We start from the raw sequence: 15,638 nt of genomic DNA, 5'->3' as shown, positions 1-15,638 counted from the left end.
TTCCCCACTGGAAGAACCGGTTGGCTCTGTCCGGGCTTGAGGCAGAGTGTGAACCAATAGCTCACGGTGGTGCTCATTTTGGTTGTCATCTTCAAGCACAAACTCCAGCCCCCGGATGATACTGGGGCACCCATGCGATGGACAGATGCAGGGATCTGTGAACTGTATTTAAGTACTAGCTGTTAAAGACCAGGTCAAATCTTTGCTATGAGCCTCCAATTTGCCTGTTCTAGGCTTGTCATCGTAAGCCATCTCCATGTGCCCTGGAAACTGGAGATGGCTATTCAGTATAAGAAGGTAATAACTAGTAAAAGCTCCCATGAAGCATATTTCTTGTGCTGTTGCACCCAGGCAACTGTCTAACAGGAACGAACAGCCTGGAGGTGTGCGTGGCGACGAGTTAGATCTCACTGCTGGGAAGGGGGAAGGTGCGGAAGGGAGAGCTTCCAGTTTCATGAATAGGAAAAGAAAGAAGAAATGATATGCAAAGGGCAGCAGTGATGTAAGAAGAATCTAACAGCAGAGGGGAGAGAAAACGAAGGCCAGGGGAACAGAGGAAAGGAAAGTGAGCAAAAAGACAGGACAGGAAGGGGTGAGAAGCGGGGTGGAAGGCTGGGTGGGTACCACGCTGCTCAGGACACGCGAGCACTGGAGGAGAAGGGGAGAAGCTGCTACAGGTAGCGGGGGAAACGGAGTCGGGGAGTGACAGGAATGAGTTAACAGCTTCCATGAGAAAGTGCAGAAAAGCAGGTGGCAAGAATGAAGCCTGATTAAAGGCGGGATGGGAAGGTGAACGGGTGGGCCGGGTTCAGGGCTAGGGTGCCACGGCAGTGGTGGGGCTCCCCCTCCTCTCCGGAGCTTTGAGGGATGCTGCGCTAACAGGAGCCCCAGACCCAGCAGCCCCAGCTCGGGGGCGGAGGCAGGAGCCGGGCGATTGGGAAGGGGGCTGGGGGCTGAGCATCCCCGCGGGCGGCGGCGGCGGCGGGGCCGGGGCGGGCCGGGAGGCGGAGCCGGGCGGCGGCGGCCGCGGCGGGCTGGGGCGGCTCAGTGCGCCCGGCACCGCTCGCCTCGCTTCGCCTCGCCTCGCCTCGCCCGGCCGCGGCTCGGCCCGGCTCGGCCCGGCATGGCCGCTCCGCCGCGCCGCCGCCGCGCTGCCGCCGCGCCGCTGCTGCTGCCGCCGCTGCTGCTGCTGCTGGGGCTGCCGGGCGGCGGGCCCGGCGCGGCGGCGCGGGAGCCCCCCGGGCCGTGCCGCGTGAAGACGGTCACGGTGTCCACGCTGCCGGTGCTCCGCGAGAACGACATCAGCTGGAGCGGCGCCCCGCCGCCCGCCGCCGCCGACTCCCGCCTCCTGCTCTTCGTCCGCAACGAGCTGCCGGGGCGCGTCGCCGTGCAGGACGACCTGGACAACACCGAGCTGCCCTTCTTCACCCTCGGTAGGCGGGCGGCCCCCGTCCCCTCCCCGTCCCGTCCCGCCGCCTCCCGTGCGCCCTTCTCCCCCGGGCCCGGCGCACCTGCCTCCCCGCGCCGGGCGCCGGCGGCCTCGGCGCCGCCCGTGCCGGCTCCCCGCGGCGGCCGCCGGGCGCGGGGCTCCCGCCTGCGCCCCGCGAGGCACGGAGCGCTCGGGCTTCCCGGTGCGCGGCAGCGCTTCGCCCTGCTGCGCCTCGGGTTTTCTTCCTCCTGCCCCATTCCTCCTTTTTCCGGTCCCCGGTACTTGGCCGCCTGGTTGTCTTTTCGGGCTTTTTCATGTTGTCTTTGGTGCACCCCTGTTTTCTGCTGGGGAGGTATTCCCCCCCCCTTTTTTTTTTTTAAGAAAAACAAAAAAACAAAAAACAGGGCCCGAGGGCTGCTGTGTTGCCTTCTTAAAAAGACCTGCGAGTAAAGCATCTTCGCTCAGGCTATAAAGTGACGGGTGCTGCCCCTAGTACTTCAACTTAAATGCTTAGCCCTGGAGAAGCTACGGCTGAGCCTGGTGGAAAAGCAGGGACTGTTTTTCTAGCAGGAGCTTGAATTTGTAAACGCTTGGTCTTAAAGCTCCGAGCTGCTTCTTGCTTCATGCACAGCTCCAGTTACTGGGTCTGTTGCAGAATGCCTGCAGACTTTCTCTGTATTTCAGCTTTTGTTTGGGGCTAGGGGGGAGGATGAGACTGGAAATATTTTTGTTGTTGTACTTTCATGTTGGTGTCTGACCCCGTTGTTTTAGGTGAGGTGCTCAAGCTGCACCTTGTCTCTTCTATCCTATTGTGTACATTGATCTGCCTTGCTATACTCGGTAAAAGTGAACTGTTTAGGATTCTGCATGGAAAGCTTGGTGTTTGCTGTGCAGATCACTGGAGGGTTTTTTTGTTGATCTCAATATAGCTCCTCCTTATCCACTAGCTTTCTTGCTTTCCGATATCTCAACCTAGGATAATTTGAGTACCTGTTTAACTTCATGTCTGAGGTACGGCTTCGCACAACTGCGTTGCGACTTCCAGTGCGTTGCCTTGTGTGTATCTAGTATGTCGAGATGCCTCCCGTGCGTGCCACCCGGCAAACACCTAGGCATAAGTCTAGTCCTACCTTGTGGAAGTGACTGCTGTCACACTGAGTGTGGTGTGCCACAGTAGGGAAATGATTGGGTTTCCTGCTCCTTTCGTTACCCTCTGTGAAGCTTTTTCATTGTGAGTATCTTTAATACATAAGTTGATGGTATCTCTTGAACTGAACCTCTTCAGTTCTGGCTTTGCAGTTTGGCTTCCTTAGGCATGGTCAACCACAAAAATCCCAAATAAACCAGACACCCTATTTCAAATAATAAAAATGAAAATCAAGGATTCAGTGCAGTAGGATTGACGTTTACCTTATAGTGATTAAAAGTAATGAGAAGTTTCATGGTTCACTGAATTGAATTTTCAGGTTAGAGTACAGTTTCTTCAGGGACTGGGTGTGAATTGCACACTGGGCTAAATATATCATAAGGCAAAGAACTCCTCTGTGTACTGTGTAGGTAGTAGCTCATGTTAAAGGAGAGAAATTCATCTTGATAGATCACAGAGATGATCTTGTATAGCAAATCCTACTTCTGTGAGTCTCTGCTGGTAGAGAGACCATGTCTCCAGCTAAAAAATTCTCCTTTGCTTGCCTAGGATTTTGATTATTTGCATACTCTTAAATATGTATCATGTCTCTTGCAAAACTGTTTCGGTTGCTGTTCCTTCATGGACTAAAGACCCCAACATGTGCCCTTCTCTTCCCCTGCAGCTGCAGGTGTCAGGTTTGTCGGAAGATAAATGGAAGCTTTACCCAGGGTGGGATGGCTTCGTCACATTTTTGAAATTAATCAGCACCTTGCCTCAAGAGAAGGTAAAACGCTTGTCCTTTCTGAAGGTCTAGCGCACGAATTGCCATGGATGCTCTGATATTTCAAATTTGCTGCAATTTTTTTCTGTATCCTGGAGTGGCAACCGAGTCTCAGATATGCTTAACTCTTTTCTGGATGAGTGCTTTAGAGGATTTCTACTGGCTTGTATATTCATTTTTTTTTCTAGTGCACTAAGTAATGCAGGAGTTCTCTCTGTCTCTTCTTGCTGCATCCTTTTCTAACTTCAGCAGTGTTTGGGGGCCCTAAAGCTACTGCTGCCTTGTGTATGACCTGGATGGGCTCTTGGAGGTAAAAATAATGTTACATATGAGAGATCAGTAGAATTGTATGAAGCGACTTGTGGGCAGGCTTTGAGCAGTTTGTTCTCCCTGCATTTAAAAAATTTCCAATAGCTCTTACCAGTAGTTGGTTTCTGGCTGTTAGGTGTATGCTTGTTGCTAGAGCATGGTTAGCAGGTGTCTAGGCCTGAGTTCAGGAGGATATTTAAGAGGTGAAGTGATAAAGGTTTCTAAATGTTTTTGCCAACAGCAAGAGCCTGAACTCAGAGATCACTTTCTGGCTTCACAGGGTTAGGGACACATTACGAAGACCTAAAGCACACACCTTGGACCAGCTATTCTGAATTGCATCCCGGAGGGAATTTTGCAGCCAAAAAGAAGGGGGGGAGAGGCATTAAAGAGACACCTCTGAGTCCTGATGCTGATATTAAGGATTCTGAAGTAAAGTTAGTTGAGAATCATTTTTTATTTTTTAGGAGTCTATTGTCTATTTTCTTTGTGGGGGTGGTTAGTGACTGGTGGGCAACTTCCCTCATCCCTTGCAGGGAGCATGAGTTTCTTTGTAAAGCAGCTACTTCTGAGGTTGCCTCCACAGGGTTCAAAAGTCTTGCCAGGACAAGAAACACAAAATAAAACATTCACTTGCCTTGTATCAATGAGTTTGTTTAAATAAGCGATGCAACTCTGGGAGGCAGAGTCAGTAGTCCTGGACTACTGGACCTGCTCAGCAGTTCCATGCCTAATAGGTCTCTCAATTTTGGTGTGGTTCCTCTGCTCCTTTTTACTCCTTCCTCAGTACTAAAGGAAGGTGAGATGTGTAGCTAAAGGTTTGCAGGTGCCATAGCGTTGTCTGTAGCTGTGTGAAACTACCTTATTTATTTATTTATTATTGGATGGGTGTTTAAAGAGGAGACAGATGCTTTGAGTCAGTGGCTGGTATGAAAGGCATGCAGTGCTCTGCATTGGCTTTCTTTAAAGAGTTTCTCCTAGGTAGGATGCAACTCTTTTTGATCCCCTGAAAAACTGAGATATTAGGCACTTTTTTTTTTTTTTTTTTTTTTTTTTTTTTTTTTGCTTTAGGATGAGCCTAAATCTCTTTCAAAACCAGTTGTGGGGTACGCTGTGACACTCACTGCATCCAGAAGTCACACCTTTGGCTTGACCGATGCACTGTGAATCTTGAGCTCAGGTGAGCACTGCTGACCTGCCACCTTTCTAGGCTTGGAAGCGAGAGCTTTGAGAGTTTTATAACTGCCTGCTGGAGAAACCTCTTCTGCTGGAGCTGATGCATAATTGACACTTTGTAATGAAAAAGCACTGTTGGGAAATTCCCACGCAGATTGACTCCTTCTGCGTTCCTGGCTCCACGGCTCGCCTTGCTGAAGGCACATGTGTAGAAGAAAGTCGGTCGCATCCCTGCTAGCGTGCCCGAGCTGCGAGTTGTGAGAAGGCGTGAGGGGAGTGCGGGAAGCGCGCGCGAGCCCGCTAGGGGGTGGTGGGAGTCTGGAGATGCTCCGCCAGCTCCAAGGCTGCCTGGAGTTCTCTCTGCAGTGAATTTGCCTACATGTATCCACTTGAAAGCAGGTGTGGAGGCAAGAAGGCAACGGTTTCACCATCCCCAAACAGACTCGGAATACTTTTATTTCCTTGATTCATCCTTCCTTGATTGCAGCAGAGGACCTGCAGCTGAAATGCTGGTCAAAAGCTCTACCTTACTCCATGTCCCTCCTTCAACAGAGTGTCACAGGGTCTGTTTCCTATTATTTTATTTTATTTTTTTTAAGTCTATTGCATTAGAGTCAAGAAAGATGTTCGTCCCCCTATCCCACAGTTGCATTACCTCAAAATTACGCAGCAAAGTGGTGGCAGGGAATGACAAATGTAACTTTGCCACTAGTGCGTTATGAATAGCTGTGCATCCCCTTTCCTGAAAAAGCATCCTGCCCTTTCCATAACCTTGGATACAACTGATGCTTTGCGGTACTTTTTTCTAATTCTTCTAGTGTTACGCTGGCAAATGGTGCAGCCTATCATTGACTTCATTCTTGTATGATGAGGTCTCTCAGAGGTATGTATCTTGATTTAGTCAGCAGCCATGTGCTCCGTGCAATAGCTGCTCCGCAAGCAGCGTAGCTTGCTTTAAGTGCAATTCAGGGAATGAAGCAGTTAGCTTCTGAGCTAATTTAGATGAGCTCTGTGTATGTGTGTGCAGATATATATAGAGAGAGAAAGAAAGAGAGGCAGGCAAATTTTCAGCAAGCACCGCTCTTACCCGATAGTGGCTTACATAAGAGCAGTTTACTCTACACTTCTCATAAATGGCTTTAATGGATGCTGTTTGACTAGCATCTGCAGTGCTACAGGAGGCTTTGTTTCTGTGGCTGTCAGAAAAGGTGCTTGTGCACCTACATTATCAGTGTCTAACTGTGGCCCCATTGCATGGGGCATGAACACTGTTATTGCCTGGTTCTTGAAGCTGTGCTGTTCGTCCATTTACTCATCTGTTCTGTGTCACTTCTGTTTTATATTTTAACTTTTCCTGAAACCACCCAGGAGCTTGAACTTTTTTTTTCCTCTTTAGGGTAAGAATGCATTAAAACACGGGAAGACATGTACTTCCCTCTAAATTGTTTGAATTTACTTCTTTTCTTAAAAATATTTGCTTACCACCCTTGCTTTTGTCGAGAAATCAATTTTTGTAAAGCTGAGCGGAGAAGCTGTGGGTTAGTCTGTGAACACCAGTGTGACTGGAGCATTTTGATGCTGCTTTTAAGAAGTGTTGTTCTTTCAGGCACTTGCCCTACTTTGTGTTGGCCTATGAGATCTTGAGCAGGATCGTGTGGGTAGCAAAGGGATAAAGTTCTTGGCTTGAGACTCTGTAGTTACACTTCAGCTGCCCTGAGCAGGAGGATTCTTTTCTCCCAGTTAGTTTCTTAAAAACTGGGTTGCCTCTACATGGTAAAGAGAAGCAGATGACTTAAATTTGTTTTAAATACCTCTTGGTAACTGTCTCCTGCTAGACTTGAATTTCATTGCATTTTTGGCAAGAAGCTTGGTTAATGAGGTTTTTTTCCTTCCTGGACATTCCCAGGGGGCAAAGAATAACATCTCCCAAGAGATGAGTAGAGAAAATCAAGACTGAGTAAAAGCACCAGTGAGGAAGCACAGTGGAAGACGAGATGCATCAGCAGGCTTCTTGGGCTGAGGAGCCAGGGGACATCCTAGACCTGAGAGCAGGGGCTACTTTCCCTCCAGGCCCTTCAGCTGTGGTGGTTGGCCTGTGTGATCTGGGAGGTCTCCAGGCAGTAGAGGCTGCCTTGGGGAAGGAGGTAGGCACTGGGGCAAAAGAGACGAGTAACAAATGGTGCGATTATGTTTATCACTGCAGATGCTGGACTTTCATTTCTACTGCAAAACTTAGCAGAGGGGCATGGGGAAGGACTCTGCAATACCCTTGAGCCCCTTGCAAAGGGAGCTGCCCCCCCCCGGAGAGGGACAGGCTGAGGGATGCGTGTGAAAGGGTGCCTGAGCGCGTGGCCGCTTCCCGAGCAAGCTGCCTTTGGGATCATGTAGTTCTTGGCCTGAAAATCTGCCTGGCCTGGCAGAAGATGCGAATGGGCCCTGTGGGAAAAGTCAATGTCTGTTCTCTCTAATTTGTTGCTACTGTTGTGAACCGAGCAGCTGGCCGCGGCAAATGGTGCCGCGGAGCCGAACGGCAGGAGCAGGTAGCAGAGGGGCACGGTTGTATCGGCCCCGTGCGGGCGAGGAAGCCCAAGCCCTTGTCTGAAGGTCCGTGCTGAGCCGAGCTTTGCCACTTCCCTCCCCTCCGCATGCAGCCTCGCCAAGGCACCGCTGTGTCGCGTGAGCGGAAGGAGCTCCGGTTTCTCTTTGGCGACTCGTATTAAGTCTCCCTCTGCTTCTTCCTTATAATGGCTTTAATGGACGCTGCTTGAGTAGCTTCTGCAATGCTGCAGGAGGCTTGAAGGGATGGAAAATGGTGGGAAAACTTTTTAAGCTTAATCCTTCTGAGAAATGGAGGTAGCAGTTGTCCTGCAGAGAATCCAGTGGGGGGGGGGAAAGCCTCATTTTGAGTAAAACACCCATTTTTTTTGAATTTATTGTGGAAATTCAGGAGGAGGAAAGAAAAACCTTATGGTAACAATTTTATTTATAATCTTATATCTTTTTGTTGTTGCTGCATGAAACTATGTAATCACTTAAATCTGAGCATTGAGTTCTTGTCATCAGAAGCTGAAGGTGAAAGGGGCTGGAAGACCTGGCTCAGGCCAGGCCTTGGCCCCACGTTGGTATGTGGATGCTCTGGGGCAGGTAGGCTTATAGTGGTGACGTGGTCCTGAGCTCTAGGCTGCTGTGGCTGCAGAAAGGACAGGCTCTGTAACACCCAGAAAGGCTGGGGGCAGGGAAGCAAGGAGGCTTCCAGACCCGTCAGCAGAAGGTTGTTGGTATCTAGTGAAGGTTTTAACCTGTTGCAATTCTCTGGCGGGGTGAGGTTCTGCCTGCCAGCTCTTAGCCAGCCCGTGGGAATGGTCCTGTGAGTGACTGCTGCTGCCTCAGGCTGCCTGCTGGACCCACTGCTGTTTGCCTCACCCTCGACTACCCCCAAAGTGGTGTTTGATGTCCTGGGAAACCACAGAATTTGCATTAAAACGGGTCAGTCCCTCAGGTGGCCACTTCACCTTTGCTCCTCCCACCCCCTCCCAAGACAGAGTCAAACGGCTTGTTCAGCAAATCCACATCATGCTTGCTGGGATTTTTTCGGGTGCTTTTTGGAGAGAGAATCCTAGTTAAAACTGGAACCAGTAACTAAATGAAGGACTACTTTCAGGGAATTGCTGCTCTCCAAGAGTACCCATATTGACCAGCTAGTGGCAACAGAAGATTAACTATAGAGAAAGCAGCCTGTATTCTGCAGCTAAACTGTCAGGCTATAGGAGTAGGAGTAGCTTGGGCAGGCTGGAAGTTGGTGATCACCTTGGTTCCCCACTTCCTTCCATGCAACGGGAGGGGACTTCTAGGATGTAGGTGTGCCAGAAATCTTTATTTACGCTTTTTATCTGGAGGAAAACGTACCCTTTCCTCTAGTATCAGGTGAGGAACTTGCACATCTCTGTGCCATTGGGGGCTGGGGCAACGAGTGATGTTCTGGGAAGCCTGTGCCACAATGCACATGACGTTACCTCCTCAACTTGCTGCCTCTTCCTTTCTAAGCCCTTAAAAGTGAACGCAGGCTGTTTGATGGACAAGCCTTCATGCTGCCTCAGTGATACGGTGTTAATGTGCAGTGTTGGCTGGCTGTGAAATCCAGCTGAGCCCTTGGGCTTTCTTGGTGTTACCTGAGTAACAGGAATTCAGGCTTGGGATCGTCTGGGATGGAAGAGAATAGATTGAGGCTATTTATGGGAAAGGTGAGGTATTAATCTTATACTGCTACCTTAGCACATATGTTAGCAGTCACAGGTGGCTTGTGAAGCACCTACTGTCACACCAAAGGCCAGCAAAATGCTTTACACAATGTGGGGGTAGATTGGGGTTAGAGACTGAAGAGAAAAGTGGAGAAAACAGAAATATCTTTCACTGGGGTAGGTTGTTGTTCCTATCTGTTACACACTGTACAGCAGGGACAGCTCACAACTCACCTCTGGAGTTTCCCTCCTTTCGTTGTAGCCATCTGAAATGGGGAATGATGAGCCTTGTCCAGTCTTCCCTTACTGTTCCCTAGTCCTGCCTCTGTTGCTGCCTGTAGGAATGGTGACAGCCTCAAGCAGACATGATTTTTTACATGTAACCAGATCAAGAAGTGGTGCCACTTAAAAGAATTGAATGCTTGTGCTGCTGCTCAGGTCTCAGCTAATTTGGTTAAGATTTTCAGTGTCCAGACAGTATGGAGACACTTAATGGTATTGAAGAAGCAGAATGGCAAATAGAAGGAACAGACAGTGATCTTGGTCTCCTGCATCTACACTGAATGAGTGAAGCTTCCTGGCTTTCTCCTGCAAAGGAGGCAGGTAGGAAAAATAGTGATGCTAAAGATTTTGGCCCATTGATCCCTTTGGGTGTCTCCCCTGTGTGCCAAGCAGAAAAGGGGAGCTGGGCTGGCTGAGTGCCTCCACAGTACTTATCTGGCTGTGGTTTGGGGAGGAAAGAGGAATTCCTGCAGCAAGGAGATGGCAGGAGGAGGCTGGGCTGACTGCCTGGGAGAAGATAGGGCGCTCTCCTTGGACAGAAGAGACTGGTGGGGAGGAAGAAAGAAAAACGCATTCCCCTCTGTTTCTCATTAGCTGCTCCCCACCAGTCTTGTATCCCTCCTCTCTGTGCTTCCAACTCTCCTGCCTGTGTGCAAGACAAAGTCTGTACCAAACCACAACTGGCTTTGAAAGCAGCAGAAAAAGGGGAGAAAATTTCCATTAGCAGTATCAGCAGTAAAAGAGATTTTCCCAGTCACCTGGTAACTGCTGTATTTAGGAAGATTACTGAGCTGGTGGTGTTGCTCTTAGGCATACGCATGGGAGTGATCCTGTTAAGGAGAAGGAGGCAGGGGCCAGCACCCATGGAGATGTGGTCTCGGTGGAGCACTGCTACAGGATCCTTTAGGACCTGATGAAAGGAAACTCTGGGAGCTTGCTGGTAGTTATTTTGGTTTTTAATACCCCTCTCTTTCTCTAGCGCTGATGAGATGCCTATAGAGAGGCACTGTCCTTGCTGAAAAGACCCTATGGACTAACTTAGGATGCAGGTCTGCCCTCCCAAAAGCGGAGCAGCAAAGGAATAAAGTGCAGGGTCAGAGACTCGGCAACTGGGGTGCAGAGTCTGGAGACTTTGAGGTTTGCTTCCAGCTCTGCTGCCCCGTTGCCTGACCTCACAGAAAAGCCATTTGACCATATGTCTCTCCCCCCTCTGTCATTTTGTCCCATCCCTTCAGGCCACGGGTTTGAAGGCCGAAGTTGTCTTGCTGTTTGCTCCGTGCCTAGCATGGGCGAGCCTTGATTGCAGCTGGTGGTGCTGCAGTGAGGCTGTGGGGAGAGGTGGGAGCCCTGGCATCCATGGGCCATCTTTGTAAGACCTCGGCTGTGCAGGTATCTTTGGGGCTCTGGTTCGCTTTCTATGTTTTTCCTCTCCGTTATCTCTTTGTCGGGCAGCAGGGGCAGCCGTACCTGCCGGTGGAGCCTTGCGCTCTGCCCTTCCCTGGGATGTGCTGCGAAAATTGGGGTCCTCAGCTAGTCCGTAAGGCCGCTCTCTAGCGAAGGGTTGATGTGATGTGACCTGGCGTTGCAGCGTGTCTGTGTGACTGACCGGCTGCTGCAGCAGTGATAGCGTCTGCCCCAAGGCCGTTCGCAGCCTGTATCCGTTCCTTGCTGCTCTTTCTGGCCTCTGAGTTACTGGGGAAGCAGGGAGTGCAGAACATCCCTAAAATACATGATCAAGTGACAGAAAATAGGAGTTGGCAACAGTGTAGTAGGATTTCTTTCTCTCTCTCTTTTTTTTTTTTCTTCTAACCAACTGTTCAGTATCATCAGCTTCTTGATTCACTGCTCCCATGTCAGCAGCGTGCCATGACAGCAAATGCGGGGCTCCTCATCTGGGCTGGGAGGGGACCTGGAGCAGAGCTTGTTCACTGCAGCCTGGGACCAGAGATTACTGCTTCTCCTCTCTGGCCAGAGCATGCCAGGTCTGCTCTCTGAGGCTGAAATGCTTCTGCTTATGCTCGCCTTGTCCCTGCTGCAGTTACTGCCTGGAGGTATGACAGGGGCTGGGGTAAAAGCTAATACCAGTAACCTAATTAATTACTCCCACAGCACGCACCCATCGTGCGATCTGCCCTCTGCCTCCCCAGGGGCCCGTTTCCCGCTCAGCTGGGCATCCTGCAGGGGAAGGGGGTTACCCTGGCAGGTGCCTGCCAATCCTTCTGACTTAGTTCTCAGTTACTTAGTGCTGTCTTGCACAGGGTGCTCTGGGCAGTTGAGGGAGGTGGAAAAGCCTCACTTTGGCTTTCTGGATCTGAACAGTCTGTGTAGCAGGCTCAGCATGGACTGTGGCCCTAGAGAGCTTGGAGGGGCAGCTGGGACATCCTGCTATGTCCATTTTTCTTTCTATGTCCATCACATTTCTTTATCCTTTGTACCTCTCTGCTGTATGCATTTCAGAGGTTTAAACTTTCTTTCTCCCTGTAATCTACCCATGGGATTCTTCCCAGGCTTCGAAATCTTTCTTACTGGTTCACTTTGTGGTCATGCTTCTTGTTGCTCAGTCTCTTGTGTCTTAGGGAAACTGGAAAGATAGAAGAAAAGAGTGATCTTGGGAAGGTGATCCAAAAGGCAATTGGTGGATGTATGTTGCTCTCACTCTCTTCACGCTATTAGAACTGAGTGGTTCAGGGTCATTAGGTGTACAAACTCATTTGTAGCATCAGAATTCATTCTAGTTTTCCAAAGGAATAAGAAATCAGCTCCTTCCGTCTCTCCTAGGATTGGACATGAGTTTGCAAGTAGACAGGAGCTTACTGAACCAAGGCAATGTGTTGGGGTTCACCTCTGTCTCCTGGGGCTTGGGCTTGTTCATGCTCTGCTGTGGCCTGCAGTTCTCCAGCCCCAGAGTCACCTCCCAAATGTGGCAGAGTCACAGATTTACAGAGTGCTTGAGGTTGGAAGAGACCTCTGGAGATCATCTAGTCCAAGCACCCTGCTCAAGCAGGGTCACCTAGAATACATCACACAGGATCGCATCCAGGCAGATTTTGAGTATCTCCAGAGAAGGAGACTCCAGAACCTCTCTAGGCAACTTGTTCCAGTGCTCTGTCACTTTCATAGTAAAGAAGATTTCCATGTATTCAGATGAAACTTTCTGTATTTCAGTTTGTGCCTGTTGCCTCTTGTCCTATTGCTTGGCGCTACTGAAAAGAGTCTGGCCCCATCCTCTTGACAAACCTCCCCCCCCACACACACACACACACTTAAGGTATTTGTAGACATTGATAAGATCTCCTCTAAGTCTTCTCTTCTCCATGCTAAATAGGCCCAGCTCTCACAGTCTTTCCTCATAAGAGAGATGCTCCAGTCCTCTAACCATCTTTGTAGCCCTATGCTGGTGTCTCTCTTGTTCTGGGGAGCCCAGAATTAGATGCAGTGCTCCAGATGCATCCATGCCAGGAACATCCTGCATCAGTCTTGCAGAATTTTGCAGAAGGAGATCTATGATTCAGAGGCAGCAATCCCATGACGGTAGAGCCTGCAGTGAATGGAGGTTGTCCAGAGAAGGTGAGGTCAGTAAATGGACCTTTTCTGAGCAGTTATGGGCTGGCAGTGGTTATGCAGGTAATTTCTGCATGGGCAGCTTGAGGTCTCATGGGCAATGCTGGTGCTTGGCACTACTTGATTAAGGTAGATTCAATGCAGGGGAGCCTCCTCGCCCTTGCAGGTGATGGCCTTTGGGACAGGAGGCTTTGCTGGAGGGGCAGTTGAAGTGGAGCCGATCACAGCAGTGGCATTCTGGGGACAGGACTGAGATATCTGGTGGTGAAATGCATTAAAGACTAAAGGCCCATCCAGCAGTGAGGGCTGATGTTGGCCTTACCTGTGCTGGCTAGTCCTCTCCAGCTATTGCTCGAAGGGTGCTTGCTGCTCTGACTACCTTGTTCACATCAGGGGCTCCTGCGTTTTTCATCACTTGTGGAGCTGATGGAAGTATTTAGGGGTGCATTTGTCACCTGGACAGCCCCTGGGCTTCAGCTGAACTTTGTGTTCCAGCAATAAAACCATGCTAGGAAATGTGTACTGTAACAAAGCCCATGGATATAATACAGCCGTATCATATTGTACCTTTCATCTTGAAGGATTCCCAAGGAGCTTTACAAACTCAGTGTGCTGCAGCCTGCCAGGGTGACTGAATGCTATCAGTAAAGGCTGCGCTCTAATCTCTGCGGTAACATGTCCCCCTCCTACTCCTGCTTGCATGTGTAACTTTATGAAGCCTGATCTTGGACTAGCGCTGTGCCTGGTGCTTCATCTGAGCCAGAATTTCTTGAGAGAAAAGGAAAACGATTTCAGCTGATTGTTATGCAAAAAATAGGGAAAAAAATATTTTTCCTGGGGCAGTAGATGCGGATGGGAATTACTACTGCGCAGCTTCAACAGCTTTGAATGTTGGCAGAAGAAGCACTCACAGGGGAATGTCCTCCGTGCAGCCCCAAGAAATTGGATAATAAAGTTTGAGGGCTTGAGATATTGCTTCTGGGCATAAGCATGGTGGCAGAGTTCAGCTGATGGGCACAGGGGTGGCTGCTGGGCAGCCCTGGGGAGGGAGGGTGTAAGTGGCTGCTGAAGTACACAGTGTGCGAGTCTTTTTGTCCCCTTCAGAAGTGACACCGTAAGGACCGTCCCTGAGGCAGCTATTAACGGCATGTCCCCGTGCCGCAGGCATCAGCGGCCCGAGCTGCTGCTGCCTTCCACCGTCCTTGGCATGGAGCAAGGGAGGGCACTGCAGCCCTCCGCCTCTGTTCAACCCAGCTCTCTGGTTTTCGTGCCCTCCCAGTTTAGATGGAGTGTGACGGGCAGTGGTAGGAGTCTGAAGCTGCTGTCAATGGGGACAGAGCCAAAATATCAAAACCAGAAGTGGGATAAGGGGTGTTAAATGTAAGCGCTCGTCATAGGCATATGCTTGAGAATACTGAGACGAGCTTGATTCTATTTTTGTGTGGAGTGGTACACACTTAGCCTGCTTTGTTTAGCAGTTTGTTTATGGAATGTAATTTTTCCATGCTGCGTAGCTCCTGAAATGTATGCTATAAGCAAACTGTAAAATCAAAAACTGCTTAACTTTTTTCCCATTAAATGCATCCTGGTGCCCAGAACATCAAGGAGGTGCAGTGCTGGCAGAGTTGAGGAGCTCGCAATACTGTCGCTTGACATTGCGTGATTAAGGAGACCATGCGCCAGCAGGGGAGGTTATTCTCTAATGTTTCTAGGTTTGGGAATTGTTGTGTGTGCCCCTGGGATCAAGCAGGGATACCTCAAAATCCTGGGTCTGTCATTTCTAGATTCTAGATTAGTGCTGCAAACACTGTTGTAGTGGGTAATTTGGGGAAAAGCTTTATTTTATATATATATATATATATATATATTTTATATATATATATATAGTTATATATTTTATATATATATAAATATATATATAAAAAATGTGTGTGCATACATGTGTATGTTTGTATATACACATATATATGTATATTTGATCTATTTTTTTTTTCTTGTGTGGAATAAAGAGTTGCATGTGCTCTAATTAGAGTTTGCTTTCCTTCCTGCTTTCTTCTGTACCCTGGCCTGGCCTTGAAGCTTGGTAAGCAGAGCATGAGGCTGTTTAGCTGCAGCATTTTAGCAGGGCTGTTCCTTACTGTGAAGAGGCAGGTGCTACAGAAGAGGAGTTCTCTCCCCTTTGCATGCCAGCTTTTTCTTCCTTTTGCTCTTGCACTGAAGGCTCCAAGCTCTTATGCCTCTTCCCTGAGGAGCTCCAGATGTTACCCCCTGCAGGTCCGTCAGCCTTGCCTCCCTGAGTCCTGTCCTGGTGGTACCTTCAAATGTAACTTGAGCTGAGGGGCCCTCTTTGAGGTTGTTGAGTATGGAGATGAGCTCAGCAGCAGCTGCACTGCCACAGAGAACCAAATGCAGATTACCAGCTTCATTCAAGGTTCCTGGATATTAAGAGCCTTCAAAATCGACTGGATTTCAGAAAGGCAATAGAAGTTTGTGGTGACAATTACATGCCTTGTTGTATTGGCTCAACAGCCATGTGTTTCTTTTTATTTCTTTCTTTAGTTTTTGCATAAAATCATAGGAGCTACTGAAAATGTGTTTTTAATACCTACAGTGTTGTCTTTTAACACAATTCAAGAAACTGGAGCTGCTGGAAGACACCAACTCTATTACACTGCTTTACGTCTCATCGTATCCCAGTACTGCTGTTTCCTATTCTTCTGGTTTTTGCTCTTT

At 49.2% G+C, this 15,638-nt stretch overlaps 1 protein-coding gene across 1 annotated transcript in view; it reads left to right on the top strand.

The window, feature by feature from the left end:
• The first annotated feature begins 1,123 nt into the window (after positions 1–1,123).
• ASTN2 (astrotactin 2) overlaps positions 1,124–15,638 on the top strand; it is a 410,202-nt gene continuing 395,687 nt past the window's right edge. The window contains exon 1 of the mRNA XM_062590667.1: positions 1,124–1,433. Within this exon, the coding sequence (XP_062446651.1) occupies positions 1,124–1,433 (310 nt within the window). The remainder of the gene's footprint in view (positions 1,434–15,638) is intronic.

The sequence above is a fragment of the Rhea pennata genome, chromosome 18, assembly GCF_028389875.1.
Source record: "Rhea pennata isolate bPtePen1 chromosome 18, bPtePen1.pri, whole genome shotgun sequence".
NCBI lineage: Eukaryota > Metazoa > Chordata > Aves > Rheiformes > Rheidae > Rhea > Rhea pennata.
The sequence above is the reverse complement of the archived record's forward strand: the minus strand, read 5'-3'. Positions and strand labels throughout refer to the sequence as shown.